A 16849-nucleotide genomic window follows, 5' to 3' on the forward strand; every position below is an offset into this window, starting at 1 on the left:
AGGAATGCAAGAGATTTCTATGTTTTAATTTTGTATCCTGCAATTTTACTGAATTTATTGATGAGCTCTAGTAGTTTTCTGGTAGCCTCTTTAGGATTTTCTATGTATTGTATCATGTCATCTGCACACAGTGACAGTTTTACTTCTTCTTTTCCAATTTGGATTCCTTTTATTTCTTCTCTGATTGCCAAAACTATGGACTTCCAAAACTATGTTGAATAAAAGTGGTGAGAGTGGACATCCTTGTCTTGTTCCTGATCTTAGAGGAAATGTTTTCAGCTTTTTACTTTTGAGAGTGATGTTAGGTGTGGGTTTGTCATATATGGCCTTTATCACGTTGAGGTAGGTTCCCTCTATTCCCATTTTCTGGAGTTTTTATCATAAATTCGTGTCGTATTTTGTCAAAAGCTTTTCTTGCATCTATTGAGATGATCATATGGTTTTTATTCTTTAGTTTGTTAATGTGGTATATCACAATAATTGATTTGCATATGTTGAAGAATCCTTGCATCCATGGGATAAATCCCACTTGAACATGGTTTCTGATCCTTTTAAGGTATTGTTGGATTCAGTTTGCTAGTATTTTGTGGAGGATTTTTGCATCTATGTTCGTCAGTGATATTGGCCTGTGATCTTTTTTTGTGGTATCTTTATCTGGTTTTGGTATCAGGGTGATGATGGCCTCATAGAATGAATTTGGGAGTGTTCCTTCCTCTGCAGTTTTTTGGAAGAGTTTCAGTTTCTAAATGTTGGATAGAATTCGCCTGTGAAGCCATCTGGTCCTGGACTTTTGTTTGTTGAAAGTTTTTTAATCACAGTTTCAATTTCAGTACTTGTGATTGGTCTGTTCATATTTTCTATTTCTTCCTGGTTCAGTCTTGGAAGGTTGTACCTTTCTATGATGTCAGTTTCTTCTAGGTTGTCCATTTTATTGGAATATAGTTGCTTGTAGTAGTCTCTTATGATCCTTTGTATTTATGTGGTATCCATTGTAACTTCTTTTTCATTTCTTATTTTATTGACTTGAGCCCTCTCCCTTCTTTTCTTGATGAGTCTTGCTAATGGTTTATCAATTTTGTTTATCTTCTCAAGGAACCAGCTTTTAGTTTCATTGATCTTCTCTATTGTTTTCTTCATCTCCATTTCATTTATTTCTGCTCTCATATTTATGATTTCTTTCCTTGTAACTTTTAGTTTTGTTTGTTCTTGGTCTAGTTGCTTTAGGTATAAGGTTAGGTTGCTTTTTGGAGACTTTTCTTGTTTCCTGAGGTACGATTACTATAAACTTTCCTCTTAGAACTGTTTTTGCTGCATCCCATAGGTTTTGGATTGTCTTGTTTTCATTGTCATTTCTCTTGGTATTCTTTGATTTCCTCTTTGATTTCTTCAGTGATCCATTGGTTGTTTAGTAACATATTGTTTAGCCTCCACGTGCTTGTGTTTTTTAGTTTTTTTCTTGAAATTGATTTCTAATCTCGTAGTGTTGCTGTTTGAAAAGATGCTTGATATGATCTCAGTTTTCTTAAATTTACTGAGGCTTGATTTGTGGCTCATGATGTGATCTAGTCTGGAAAATTTTCCATGTGCACTTGAGAAGAAAGTGTATTCTGCTGCTTTTGGATGGAATGTTCTGTAAATACCAAGTCTGTTTGGTCTAATGTGTCATATAAGGCCTGTGTTTCCTTATTGATTTTCTGTCTGGATGATCTGTCTGTTGATGAAAGTGGGGTGTTAAATGCCCCCACTATTATTGTGTTACTGTCGATTTCTCCTTTTATGGCTGTTAGCGTTTGCCTTACGTATTGAGGTGCTCCTATGTAGGGTGCATATATATTTACAATTGTTATATCTTCTCTTTTGATTGATCCCTTGATTGTTACTTAGTGTCCTTCTTTGTCTCTTGTAATAGTCTTTGTTTTAAAGTCTATTTTGTCTGATAGGAGTATTACTACTCCAGTTTTCTTTTGATTTCCATTTGCGAATATCTGTTTCCATTACCTCCCTTTCAGTGTTTATGTGTCTCTAGATCTGAAGTGGGTCTCTTGTAGACAGCATATATAGGGGTCTAGTTTTTGTATCCCTTCAGCCAGTCTATGTCTTTTGGTTGGAGCATGTAATCCACTTACATTTAAGGTAATTATTGATATATATGTTCTTATTGCCATTTTGTTAATTGTTTAGGAATTGTTTTTGTAGGTCTGTTTTCTTCCCTTCCTCTTTTGCTCTCTTCTCTTGTGATTTGATGACTATCTTTAGTGTTATGTTTGGATTGCTTTTTTTTGTGTGTGTGTGTATCTCTTGTGATTTGATGACTATCTTTAGTGTTATGTTTGGGTTGCTTTTTCTTTTTTGTGTGTGTATATATTGTAGATTGTTGGTTTGCGGCTCCCATGAGGTTTTGATATAGGAGTCTATATATATATGTTTACACACAAGACTTTTTAAAGTTGCTGGTCTCTTAATTTCAAATGCATTTCCAGTATCCTGCATTTGTACTCTCTTCTCATGATTGCTGGTTTTGATATCATATTTTTGTGTGGATGATTTCCTACCTTTATGTTTGCCTTTACTGGTGAGCTTTCCCATTCATAATTTTCTTGTTTCTAGTTGTAGGCCTTTTCTTTTCCACCTAGAGAACTTCCTTTAGGATTTGTTGTAGAGCTGGTTTGGTGGTGCTGAATTCTCTTAGCTTTTGCTTGTCTGTAAAGCTTTTCATTTCTCCATCAAATCTGAACGAGAGAGAGCCTTGATGGGTAGAGTATTCTTGGTTGAAGGTTCTTTCCTTTCATCACTTTAAATATATCATGCCACCTTTCTTCTGGCCTGCAGAGTTTCTGCTGAAAAATCTGCTAATAACCTTATGGGGATTTCCTTGTATGTTATTTGTTGCTTTCCCTTGTTCCTTTTAATATTTTTTCTTTGTCTTTAATTTTTGTCAGTTTGATTAATATGTGTCTTGTCTTGTTCCTCCTTGGGTTTATCTTGTATGGGACTGTCTGCGCTTCCTGGAGTTGAGTGAATGTTTCCTTTCTCATGTTAAGGAAGTTTTCCGCTATCATCTCTTCAAATATTTTGTCAGGTCCTTTCTCTCTCTCTTCTCCTTCTGGGACCCCTATAATGCGAATGCTGGTGTGTTTAACGTTGTCCCAGAGGTCCCTTAAACTGTCGTCACTTCCTTTCATTCTTTTTTCTTTATTCTGTTCCACGGCAATGATTTCCACCGCTGTGTCTTCCAGCACACTTATTCGTTCTTCTGCCTCATTTATTCTGCTGTTGTTTCCTTCTAGTGTATTTTTTCATTTCAGTTATTGTATTATTCATCTCTGCTTTAAGTCCTCTGTGTCTTTGTTAAACATTTCTTGGTCTGTGCCTCCATTCTTTTTCTGAGATCTTGGACCACCTTTAATGTCATTACTCTGAATTCTTTTTCAGGTAGATTGACTATCTCTAATTCACTTAGTTGTTCTTCCGAGTTTTTATCTTGTTCCTTAGTTTAAAACATATTTCTCTGCCGTCTCATTTTGTCTAACTTACTGTGTTTGTGGTCTCCTTTCCACAGGCTGCAGGATTGTAGTTCCTCTTGCTTCTGGTGCCTGTCCCCTGGTGGATGAGGTTGGTCCAGTGGCTTGTGCAGGCTTCCTGGTGGGAGGGACTGGGGCTCTCCACTGTTTGGTGGAGCTGGGTCTTGTCCCTCTGGTGGGCAGGACCGTGTCAAGGGGTGTGTATAGAGGTGGCCGTGAGCTCAGTACAACTTCAGGCAGCCTGTCTGCTGATTGGTGGAGCTGTGTTCCACCCCTGCTGATTGTTTGGCCTAGGCGTTCCACCACTGGAGCCTGCAGGCTGTTGGGTGGGGCCAGGTCTCAGTACCAAAATGGCGACCTCCAGGAGAGCTCGGCTGACCAATATTCCTTGGAGCCTCCACCACCAGTGTCCTTGCCCCCACAGTGAGCCACATCCAACCCCCACCTCCCCAGTAGACCCTCCAAGATCCTCATGTAGGTCTAGCTCTGGCTCCTATGGAGTCACTAGTTTGTGCTGGGTTCTAGTGCACGTGAAATCTTGTGTACACCCTCAAGAGTGGAATCTCTGTTTCCTTCAGTCCTGTGGAGCACCTGCACTCAAGTCCTGCTGGGCTTCAAAGCCAAATGCCCTGGGGGCTCCGTCTCCCAATGCCAGCCCCCCAGGCTGGGGAGCCTGACAAGGGGCTCAGAACTTACTGCTGCAGGAGTACCTCTGCCATATAATGATTTTCCAGTTTTGTGGGTTGCCCACCTAGTGACTATGAGATTTGATTATATTGCAAAAGCTCCTCCTACCATCTCATTGTAGCTTCTTCTTTGTCTTTGGATGTACCTTTTTTTTGTAGGTTCCAGTCTTTTGTTGATGGTTGTTCAGCAGTTAGTTGTGGTTTTAGTGTTTTCATGAGAAGAGGTGAGCTCAAGTCCTTCTCCTCCACCATCACGTCCAGAATCAAGGGGTGCTTTTGGTTTGGATGCTTGCTGCTTCTTTCCTAAGCGTGTGCTGGCCGTTACCCCGTGATATGGGATGTTTAGGTGCGGTGGCCTGTGTGCATTCCCTGTACAGTGGGGCAGCAATTCGTGCCCACCTGCGGGACTCCCAGCAGTGGCAGTGGGCTGTGAGTGCCCAGAACAGCAGGGGCAAGTGCTTGCAGTCTGCTCGTGGGTCCCCTAACTGTGGCGGCGGCCCACGCACCCCTGGGACAGCAGGGGCAGCAACTGGCGCCTGCTCCTGGGTCGCCTAGCGTCAGCAGCTGCCCTTGCACTCCCAGGACAGCAGGGGCAGTGCTTGGCACCCACTGCGGTGTCTCCCAGCAGTGGTGACGTCCCGGGGCAGCTGGGAAAGTGATTGGCGCCTGCTTGCAGGTTTCCCAATGGTGGAGGTGGCTGGCACACTCCCGGGACAGCTGGGGCAGCACTTGGTGCCTGCTCACAGGTTGTTTAGCTGTGGCAATGGCCCATGCCCATCTCTGGAGCCCACAATGGCAGCAGTGGCTTGTGCCTGCACCTGGAGCTCGTGTAGGTGGCATCCTGTTGCCTGAGAGCCCACATGCACAGAAAGAAGCTCCTATGGCAGTCCTGTACCTCTCCTCGTGTGCCCCCCAACAATGGTGCCTTGCCTGTCTGTCAGGCCCAGACCTCTTCCAAGTGTATTCTCAGGTGCCACACTCCAGCCTCTTCAGGCTGTCTCCCTGCAGCCAACCCTTGGTCCTCTCCCTGGGTCTGACCTCCAGAGCCAGAGCTTCAGCATCCAGCCCCTGTCCATACCAGCAGATGAGCATCTCAGGCTGGGGAACGTAGGGTGGTGGTACCAACCACCTGTGCAGGTCTCTGTCCGTTTTGCCTTCTGCAGACTGGTTGCTGCACTTTCCTCTGAGTCTCCAAAGCACCCCCTCTGTCCAGGCTGATCTCCCCACTGGTGAAGGGACTTCCCAGGGTGGGGGAATGTTTCCTTCTTCACACCTCCCTCCCTGGGGCACAAGTCCCATCGTGATTCCTTTCTCTCTTTTTTTTTTCCTTTCATCCCACTTGTTTACGTGGAGGTTTTCTTGCCCTTTCGGAAGTCTGGGTTCTGCCAGCATTCAGTAGATGTTCTGTGTGAATCGTTCCACTTGTAGATGTGTTTTTGATGTATTTGTGGCAGAAGGTAAGCTCCACGTCCTACTCCTCTGCCATCTTGATTCCTGCCTGATTATTTTTTTTATTGTTTTTTTAATCTCTGTTTATTTCCTCTCTGATCTTTATTATCTCCTTCCTTCTGTTGACTTTAGGTTTTGTTTGTTCTTTTTCTAATTCTTTTAGGTGGTGGGTTAGGTTGTTTATTTGAGACTTTTCTTGTTTCTTAAAGAAGGCCTGTATCACTATGAACTTCCCTCTAAGAGCTGCTTTTGCTACATCCTATGTTATTTGTATGGTTGTGTTTTCATTGTCGTTTACCTCAAAGTATTTATTTTTGGCTGTGTCAGGTCTTAGTTGAGGCACGCGGGATCTTCATTTCAGCAAACGGGCTTCTCTCTAGTTGTGGCACACGGTCTTCTCTCTAGTTGTGGCGTGTGGGTTTTCTCTCTGTAGTTATGACAATCAGGCTCCAGAGTGTGTGGGCTGTGTAGTTGTGGCACAGAGGCTCTCTAGTTGAGGCCCGTGGGCTCAGTAGTTGTGACACCCAGCTTAGTTGCCCCACAGCATTTGGGATCTTAGTTCCCTGACCAGGAGTTGAACCCACGTCCCCTGCATTGGAAGGCAGATTCTTTACCACTGGACCACTGGGGAAATGCGTCAAAGTATTTTTAAATTTTTTTTCATCATTGTCCCATTGGTTTTGTAGTAGCATGTGGTTTAGTCTCCATGTAATTGTTTTTTCTCATTTCTTTTCTTGTGATTGTTTTCTAGTTTCATGCTGTTGTGGTCAGTAAAGATGCTTGAAATAATTTTTATACTCTTAAATTTGCTGAGGCTTGTTTTGTGGCCTAGTATGTGGTCAAACTTAAGAGAATGTTCTATATGCACTTGAAAAGAATGTGTATTCTGCTTTTTTGGGGTGTAATGTCCTGAAAATATCAATTAAGTCTAACTGTTCTATTGTATTATTTAGGATCTCTGTTGCCTTATTGATTTTCTGTCTCAAAGATCTTTTCATTGATGTGAGTGGGGTGTTAAAGTCTCCTACTATTATTGTATTCCCATCAGTTTCTCCCTTTATGTCTGTTAGTGTTTGTTTTATGTGTTTGGGTGCTATATTGGGTGCATATGTGTTGATAAGTGTAATATCCTCTCCTTGTATTGATCCTTTTATCATTATATCGTGTCCTTCTTCATCTTTCTTTATAGCCTTTGTTTTAAAGTCTGTTTTGCCTGATAAAAGAGTATTGCGACCCCTTCTTTCTTGTCATTTCCGTTTGAATGAAATATCTTTTTCCATCTCCTCATTTTCAATCTATGTGTGTCCTTTGCTCTAAAGTGGGTCTCTTGTAGAGAGCATATTTTAGGCCCTTGTTTTTCTAATCTAATCTGCCACTCTGTCTCTTTTGATTGGAGCATTTGATCCATTGACATTTAAGGTAATTATTGATAGATATGTATTTATTACCATTTTAAACCTTGTTTTCCTGTTGATTTTATATTTCTTCTTTGTCCCTTTCTTTTTCTTTTTCCTTTTGTGGTCTGATGATTTTCTTTTGTTTTATGAATCTGTTGTGATAGATTCATAAAATCTGGTTTTGGTTTTTGTGTATCTATTGTATGTTTTCGATTTGTGGTTACCCTGTTTTTCAAGTATATTAACCCCTTCCTATATCTGCTTGCTTTAGACTGGTAGTCATGTAGGCTCAAATACATTCTAGAAAAAAAAAATCTACGTTTTCTTACTCTCCTCCCCCACATTTTATGATTTTGATGTCCTCTTTTATATCTTCATCCTTTTGCTGTTCGTTGTGGTTATCATTGCTTTCACAGAAATTTTTTTTTAATTGTGATTTTTAAAAATCTGTGTATTGGCTTATTTAAATGATTTACTTTCCATTTATGATTTTTTCCCTAAAGATTCTAACTTTTTTTCTATTTAGAGAAGACCTTTCAATGTTTCCTTTAGGATAGGATAGGTTTAATATTGCTATATTCCTTTGGTTTTTGCTTGTCCAGGAAATTCTTTCTCTGATTTTAAATTTGATAATCTTGCTGGACAGAGTATCCTACGTTTCACATTTTTCCCTTTTAGGACTTTGAATGTACCTTGCCACTCCCTTCTGACCTGCAACGTTTCTGTAGAGAAAGCAACTGATATATAGCCTTATGGGGGTTTCCCTTGTAATTAACTCTGTTTTTCTCTTGCTGCCTTTAGAATCCTCTTTAACTTTTGCCATTTTTATTATAATACGTCTTGGTGTAGGTCTGTTTGAGTTTATCTTGTTTGGGACCCTTTGTGCTTCCTGTACCTGGATATCTGTTCCCTTCGTTTGGTTTGGGAAGTTTTCAGCCATAGTTTCTTCAAAGACATCTTCAATCCTGTTTTCTGTCTCTCCTGGGATCCCTACTAAGTGTACATTGGCATGCTTTATTTATTCTTATATTGCTTTCTTACATTGCTTTCATTTTATTTTTCATGTGGCTTTCTGTTGTTCTGACTGGGTGATTTCCATTATTCTATCTTCCAAATCACTTATTTGTTCTGCATTTTTTCTGCTATTCATTGCCTTTAGCTCAGCTTTTGTCTCAGTGAATAAGTTCTCTAATTTTTCTTGGTTCCTTTTTATAGTTTCTAGTAATAGTAATCTGCATTTCTATCAATAGTCCTTCTTATCTCCTTTTTGAACTCGATGTCTGTTAGACTGAAGAGGCCTGTTTCATTGTTTGTTCTTTCAGGGGAATTCTCTTGATCTTAATAATTGGGAGTGGTTCCTCTGCTTCTTCATTTTACTTATACTTCTGTTGCTCTATGAGTTTAGGAGAAACAATTATCGATGTGGTCTTGGAGGGCTGTTTTTATGTGGGAGCATCCCTGTATAGCCTGTGTGGGTTTAATATTTTTTGGTGTGAGGGCTGTTTTTAGTGTGGATGCCTGTTGCCTCTTTCCTGTGTATGCTGGCTGTTATCCCCTTGATAGGAGGTGTGACTGGTGTTGTGACCAGAGCCTGCACTGGATATTGATCGGGGCCTCCTCTTTTGCTCTGTGGTTGTTACTGCCCTGTCAGGGGCTGGGTCTGTTCCCTAGCTGTTGGAGTAGAAGCCCCCAGATCCGTTTCTGAGCTGCAGTGTGAGGTAGGTGGGATTGGAGTGTTCCCACAGGGAGAGGAGCCACTGAGTATTTCTCTACCAGAGCTGTTCACCAGTGAGTGTGCTCTGTTGTGTCACCTGTCACCCATTGTGTGGGCTCACAAAGTATACTGCCCTCAGCCCCGTCTCAACCTTGGGAATGCTGGCAATCAGCCCTGGTGTCCCTCAGGTGTTGTTTTCACAAGGCCACCAGCACAGATCCACTAAAGCCGGGTCCCAGGACTGTAGTAGTTGCACACCTGGACCTGCTGTGGGAGCCATGGAGGCAGCTCAAACCCAGGCCCAGCCCAGCCCCCATGTGCACGCGCCCACAAAGCCCACAGCTGCAAGGCCAGACCCATCCCAGCATGGGAGCACCTGTCGTCTACTCGGATGCCCTGCAGATGCTCAATTTACACAGCCAGCAGCGAAGGTGTAAGTACACGGCTCACACGGCTGCAGGGAGAGATTGCAACCCTGCATCCTAAGTCACGCGGCCCCTGGGGCTCAGCTGTGGTTTCAGGCCTGCTCCTGTGCGTGGGCAGCTCACTGGTGTCTGCTCCTGGGGCCTGCCGAGGTGGTGGTTGGTACAGGTGCCAGCCTAGGCGGTGGCTGGGACCCCTGAGCCGGCCCAGGTGGGAGCCCGAGGTGGCAGCTGGGTTGCAGGAATCTGCTGAGTCTGGAGCCCCTGAGGCTGTGGCTGGTGTGCAGTGTCCCGGAGTCTGTGGAGGCAGAGGCTGGCATGTGGAGAAAGGGGCTGCCATGGCACCCTTCCCTTTGTGCCCCACTTAACAATGGCTCTCCAGTTCTGTGGCAGGCCTGGGCTTCTGCAGACACCCCCGGCTGTAGCCGTACCACACTCCAGCCCCTTCAGGCTTTCTCTGCACATCCAACAGCAGTCCTCTCCCTAGGTCTGTCCTCTAAACTCCGAGTATCAGCACTAGGCCCCTGCCCGTACCAGCGGACACACGTCTCAGGCTGGGGCGCGCAGGGTAGCGGTACAGCAGCCTGTGTGGGTCTCTCTCCTGCCTGCCACAAACTGGTTGTTGCACTCTCCTCTGCGCCTCTGAAGCTGCCTTTCTGTCCCAGCTGATCTGAGGGGGCTTCCCAGGGCGCAGGAGCCTTTCCTCTTTTCAGCTCCCTCCCAGGGGCATAGGTCCCGTCCCACTTCCTCTTTTTTTTCCCCCTTCGTCCTACCCGGTTACGTAGAGCTCTTTCTTGTCCTTTCAGGTGTTTGAGGTCTTCTGCCAGTGTTCAGTAGGTGTTCTGTGAGAATTGTTCCATTTGTAGATGTATTTTTGATGTATTTATTTGTGGGAGGAGGTGAGTTCCACGTTCTTCACCGCTACCATCTTCATTGGAGCCTATACTATTGTTTTCTTATTCCATTTTATTAGCTAGATTTCCAAAATATTATATAACCCTAGAGTGATTTTTTGCCAAAATTACAGTCTTTATTACTAGAAGAAATAACCTTACACTTTTTCCTATTCTTCTAAGCTAGATTAATGCAATCGAGAAACAAAGTTGAAGGTTCTTCTTTCCCTTCTCCCTCGAATTTAGGGTAGCCTAGCATAAATGAGCCCTAAGCAGCCAGACACTGCTTTCTCTTCTTTGGGCCCCACCATAGTTTGCCTTGATGTCAAATTAAAATGTACCCTTTCCACAGCTGAGAGAATGTGTGGGGACTCCTCCCCCTTGCCCTCCTTCCCCCTGACAAACCCCACCTAAGAACTATCTTAAACTTCCCTAGTCAGGTAATCCTACCTAATTAGGGTATATGTATACACACCCTCCTCTACCTCCCTGAATGCCTGTATTTTGCTTCAGTTTTTCTGGTTTTATAATAAGTCCATCTTCCCTTTCTTCTTTGACTAATTAACTCTGATTATCTTTTATATCACAGTTAAGTATCACTTTCTGAAGGAAGCCCTCAAATCTCCATATTCTTTCCTAACACCATGACATGTGTCACAGAGTTTTCTATTGTGTGATTATTCCTAAACGTTGTTCTCCCCAGCTGGACTGTAAGATTCAGAAGGGCAGGTCAGATGTTTGTTTTCACCTCGTTTTATCCCTAGCACCTTACACAGTGTCTGCCACACGGTGGACACTCGGGAGAGCTTTACCAACCGCCTGCAGAGCCTGAGAATGCAGCATGTGGGTGTCGATGCTAATATTTAAGCACTTTCTTGTAGGAACCCTAAATAAAATGCCTCTAGTGGTTTTATTTTATATTCATTACAAGAAGTTTAAACTGCTTTTCATCTTTCCAGTGGATTTGATGATTATATCTTAGAATTCATAGATCTCCAATAATGAAATAGAAGTTTTGTAAATAATCTGGTTTTGTGTTTATGAAAATATTGCATTTGATCAATCACATTGATATCCATGAATCATTCAAAGTTTTGTATTATCTGCATTTTCATGGTTTACTGAGTGGGAATTTCACTTTTCAAAGAATATTATCTTAAAATACAGCAATGTCATGTGCTGTTTAAAAAGTATTCTATTTATAAAGACGCAGATGTAGAGAATGGACTTGAGGACACGGGGAGGGGAAATGTAAGCTGAGACAAAGTGAGAGAGGAGCATTGACATATATACACTACCAAATGTGAGAGAGGAGCATTGACATATATACACTACCAAATGTAAAATCGATAGCTAGTGGGAAGCAGCTGCATAGCACAGGGAGATCAGCTCGATGCTTTGTGACCACCTGCAGGGGTGGGAGAGGGAGGGTGGGAGGGAGATGCAAGAGGGAGGGGATATGGGGATATATGTATACGTATAGCTGATTCACTTTGTTATACAGCAGAAACTAACACAACATCGTATAGCAGTTATACTCCAATAAAGATGTTTAAAATAAATAAAATAAATAAAATGTATTCTATTTAATATGTTCTCATGTGCAGGCTTTCCTGAACTTAAATATTTAATCTGAGACATAATACAAATTTATATGCATTTTCATAGTATTATTATTTAGTATATTTCTTGGCATTTACTAATACCCATTGAAGGCAGTCTTATTAGTTATTAGAGTCATTCTGCATTAACATGATTTTCTTTAACTTTTATTATCAAAACCAGTATGGTTTTGAGAATGTGATAGTACATGTTTTGTGGGGAAAGTAGCATGAAGTTTGTTTCTTTCATATACAGATCCTGAGATGGAAAATGAAGAACAACCATCCTCTGAAAATGATTCTCAGAATCAGAGTGCTGAACAGATTGCATCAAGTTCTCAGGAGGTTGATTTGGTTGATCAGGAGTCTCCTGAGGAAAGTTCTCTAAACTCTCACCCAGAATCTTTGTCTCCAGCAGATACGGACAATGCTGCAAGCATTTCTCCTTCTGAACAGAATTCTAATCCCACGGAAAACCATGAGACTACAAGTCTTGATGGTGAATGTACAGATTTAGATAACCAACTTAAAGAACAATCAGAAACTGAAGAGGATTCCAATCCTAATGTTAGCTGGGGTAAAAAGGTCCAACCTATAGACTCCATATTAGCAGACTGGAATGAAGATATAGAAGCATTTGAAATGATGGATAAGGATGAGCTCTGACTCACTAAAGTCTACCTGGTGGTAGGTATTTCAAAAGAAAAGGTAAACTGTGGATAATAGGTACCCTGATACTAAGCAGGCTCTCTCATGGGAGGCTCTAAGTATGGTGATGAACAACCACGTTCTGACTGGGAGAGTTAGTTATCATAGGAATCTGGAACATGCTGTGTTAGAACTGACCTTGTTTATAACTGTCCCATCAAAAATGCAAACTCACAGTTTCCCCTTCAGGTGACAGCATTGCACCATCCTGCTGCATCTCAGGCCAGGAAAAGATTATTGGGCGTTTCTAGGAACCAGATTTCTGCACTCTCTAGACGGTAGATAAGAAACAAATTCAGTTAACTGTGAGGTGGGGAATACGAATTTGTACAACTTTCTAATTGAAGGAAGCTCTCGGTTTTCTTGGTTCTGGGGTTAGAGGCTCTTTGGGGAAAACACATAGGAGTATTTTGGGCATTCTGGTTATGCTGCCTTCACAGAAACACTCAAAAGTGACCTAAGTGGTTATGAAGCAAATACATTCATGGTGAAAACAGTCTTTGCTCATCATTTTCACTTGCTTCATTGTGTAACATGATCAAGATGACTTGATTTTTTTTTTTCCCTCTTTAACAGTGTCCTTTTCATTTAAACCAAAGGTGAAGCCAGTGTACTTTCTCAGTGAGTTCTCTGCATAAAGACTAATCATTGGGACCAGGTAAAAAGGTCATATATCGTGGAAATTGGTTACTTAATACTTTTGAAAAATGGAGCAAGGGAGAAACTATAATGTTGCAATATGAACTTGCCATTGGGCCTTCCGTAAGGAAAGCTGTGACTACTCTGAAATGGAACTTAAAGTTATATCTTTGTAGGGTAAATTATAAATCTTTTCCAGTTCATTTCATTAGAGGTGATTACCTCTAGCCATCAGCCTTACTCCATCCCATGTTTAGAATGCATTTTGAGCCACAAGGCCTATGTTGCCAATAGCTGAATACATTTTGTTCCATTTTTCTATCTTAGGAAGCCATGATAAAACTGTGGTAGTGATCTAAAAATTCTGGAGTAACTACTATTTTTCCTCCTTTGAAACTAGTTTCTAAAGTTGCACCTAAGGAGTCTGTCACATTTTCTGTTGAATCATGGTTTTTTTAAGTTTGCTTTTTTTTTTAAACAAATATTCCTTTTGATATGGACTTGAAAATTAGTCTACAGTAACCTGTGTAAAACACACAGTAGCAACTAACATATAGCCATATAGCTTAATGAGAATTTTTTTTCCTTTGTGTGAGTGTGGGGGGGGGGGCAGTCTGGTGCTGGCCACATTTAAGTTTTAAAAACTTTGTTGTTGATATCTGTAGACAGCCCTGTAATTGAAATCATGGCTTTACTCATTTTATTTATTTTTTTAAACTTACCTGAACCAGTTCTAAAGGAATATTTGAGACTTAATTTCTTTTTTCTGTACCATGACATTGTATAACGACCCTTTTTCTTAAAACACAGTTTTTGAGGTACTGATGAACTTAAACTGTATATGGAGCTGTTAAAAGAACAGCAGTGCTGTATTGTAGTTATGTATATTCATGTACAGTATGTCTTAGATCCCAGGTAAACATGTTATTTTATAAGGGGATAAATAGCTGCTTTCAAAAATTCCAGCTAAACTTAATTGGGTCAGTGAGTAATAAACCTAATAGAGAATTCACTTTGAGGGGGGGGAAAAGAGGAGTATACCGGACCTTATTGGCCCTTAATTAAACCTGACACCAAAATGGATATTTTTAGTCTCTCTGCATGTGAAATTTGGTGTAAGAAGATAGAACTATAATACATATAGTATACAGAAGGATAGACATAGTGCTTTGTTCATCTTAGTTGCAAAGCTGCCAAAATAGCTGAAGCTTAATTACTTGACTTGCCTTGATTTATAGGACTGGGGCTTGGAGAAAAGGAGATGTTCCTTTAAGACTTGGATTACAGAAGCCGTATATACATTGATTTGATTTTCTTTTTGTATCTCAGAGCCATTGTTGTCTAAATCTAAATTTTCTAAGTTATCAAAGCAACATAATTTTATTTCCAGCAGAGATCTTGTGGCATACAAGGAAAAGCCAGCTTACTGCCACTTACCCTTTCTTTGGCCATTAGGGGGAGTTGTTGCAATTCATTGTGGTTTAGAAGCAAATTGCTGGCTTGTTTAGAAAAATGAATCCTTAAAAAAAAAAGGAAAAAAATTTAACAAATTATACTTAATACCCAGAAGGAATTATATGTGATTTTTCCCTAGCTAGGAAAAGAAGGTATAGTGTTCAGCTTCAAAACTCCAACATTGTCATTGACTCTCCATTCTTTTCGTGGATTTTTTTTTTTTTTTTTGGAGTACGCGGGCCTCTCACTGCTGTGGCCTCTCCCGTTGCAGAGCACAGGCTCCGGACGCGCAGGCTCAGCGGCCACAGCTCACGAGCCCAGCCGCTCCGCGGCATGTGGGATCCTCCCGGACCGGGGCACGATCCCGCGTCCCCTGCATCGGGAGGCAGACTCCCAACCACTGCGCCACCAGGGAAGCCCTGACTCTCCATTCTTAATTGACATACTGCCACAGAGTTTTTTATTTCATTAAAAAATTTCAACATCATTAGGCATTTTTAAAAATGTTTTGTTTTTAAATCTTTTATAGCATTTTATTTACTTCCTAAAGATTCAGGGGATTCTATGTAACCCTGAATTTTAGAAACATCTGGTCTACCTCAGTTAGATGTTGACTGCATAGAGATAGAGCTGAAGTGATCACCACAGCCATAAGATTGATTGACTAAGAAGGATTTATACAATGTTTACAAACCCGGAATCAAGTAAGGATTTTATCTGAAAGTTAAAAGTTAGATATTAGAGAAAGTATTTAATTCAGGTATTTTCAAGTTTTAAAACTTCACTTGTTTACCTACTAAAAATAGTTATAGTTTTTTCTGCTTAGGAAGGTCCATTAAAATGATATACCCTAATTTGCAGTGCTTTTCCCATAAAGTTTTAGATGTGAAAGAATTGTAATTTACCAGATATGTTTGGGATGGGATATTTTGTTGGGTAGGTTTTCTTTTTAACTTTTAACAGGCTTCCAACAAGAATACAGTTGTTTCAGAACAATTAACATTATACTTTTCCCTTTTTCTTCACAGTGTTAAGAGGGTAAAATAAAAAATTGTGCACTCTGTGATTTTAACTTCTCTAATATGCTCTCGAGATTTTTTTAATTTAAATTACCATCTCACAGCCCTTATAATAGTAAAACCAGCATTTGTTCCCTCACCAAACCCCATGCCAAATTCATTATAAAGAAAGCTCAGCGTCAGTAATTCAAATAGTGCTTATAATTGTAGAGGCGAGGGTGGGGGCATTTAATAAATATTCCAACCGGTCGTTTTATGCACAAGGCTTCAGTCAGAACATAGAAAAAAATAACATTCTGTGAATGAAATATTGTATGTTCAGATTTTATAAAAGACATTTTTAAAAGCCCAATTTACAGCCGTATATTTTCTTATGATGTAATTTATGAAAAAGATGTCTGTACTAACAGGTGCTGTAACACTACTGTTGTTGGATTTTATTGTTTGGTGATAAATGTATACAATATTTCTAAGGGAAACTATGTACTGTGATGTAAAAGTCTGGGCAAAATGTATATAATCCTTGTATATAATTGTGTATTTGATTATAATGACTGTAAAGATTAATAAAATATGTAAATATCCTGGTCTAGTTTTAATTTTAATTTTTAGCATCACTTTGCATATCTTTAATATCTTTAAACTTTTTTCACCACTGTCTTCCCTTTAATTTTCATTTTACCCTACGAGAGTAAATTTGGGGGACAACTTAGAGTATAGACATGCAAACATATGTTGAACAGTTCCACAACTCAACTAGGACCCTCAGAGTGGAGTTAGTTAGTAATTCACAGTGTCAATATTGGTAACGTGTTTATTTTTTGAGTTTACTAATATTTAATAAAATCATTTGTCCTTTTAATATTGTCATCAAGAGTAATACTGACCTCTCTTGTTAATTCCAGTGAGACCATTTCATTTAGCAGCCACTTTCAGATACTGTGATACTATGCTTTTCATCTGTACTGTTCCAGGGTTTCTGAACACAGATATCTTGAAAGATCTGATAATAATCACTATTATTTATTGATAATTGTTTTAAGATCAGCAAACTGAGAGTTGAACAAGTTCTAAGCATCTTACGTGAAGTCCGACATTTTGTGCCTGGGCAATGGAACAGGAGCCCTGGTTTATTTCCAGGGCCTATGCTCCTTCCGGTGTGCCACCCTCTCCCTTCCTTTCTCAGTCCTTCTCACCCCTCCTTCCACCCCCATTTCAGTTTCTGCTCACCTTTTGCTCAGCCACTCCCTTCCCACCTGACCACTTTCTCCCCACCTGGGATTGAAGTTTAGAAATGTTAGCATCCATTCTCAGGTTCTCTGGGCATTAATTCCAGTCTCAGCGT

General features: G+C 40.7%; 1 protein-coding gene across 13 annotated transcripts in view; it reads left to right on the forward strand.

The window, feature by feature from the left end:
- The window catches only part of EDEM3 (ER degradation enhancing alpha-mannosidase like protein 3), a 90150-nt gene extending 74062 nt beyond the window's left edge, over positions 1–16088 (forward strand). For 11 of the 13 annotated variants that reach the window (XM_089909944.1, XM_089909956.1, XM_089909986.1 and 8 more), the window contains one exon: positions 11940–16088. In XM_089909944.1, coding sequence (XP_089766070.1) covers positions 11940–12349 — 410 coding nt within the window. In that variant the 3' untranslated portion in view covers positions 12350–16088. The remainder of the gene's footprint in view (positions 1–11939) is intronic. The other 2 variants (XM_089909948.1, XM_089909950.1) reach the window with 2 other exon arrangements.
- Positions 16089–16849: the final 761 nt, after the last annotated feature.

Source organism: Delphinapterus leucas, chromosome 1 (genome assembly GCF_059928025.1).
Source record: "Delphinapterus leucas isolate spDelLeu-1000000601 "Yukka" chromosome 1, BTC_Dleu_Yukka2, whole genome shotgun sequence".
In the NCBI taxonomy this organism is placed as follows: domain Eukaryota; kingdom Metazoa; phylum Chordata; class Mammalia; order Artiodactyla; family Monodontidae; genus Delphinapterus; species Delphinapterus leucas.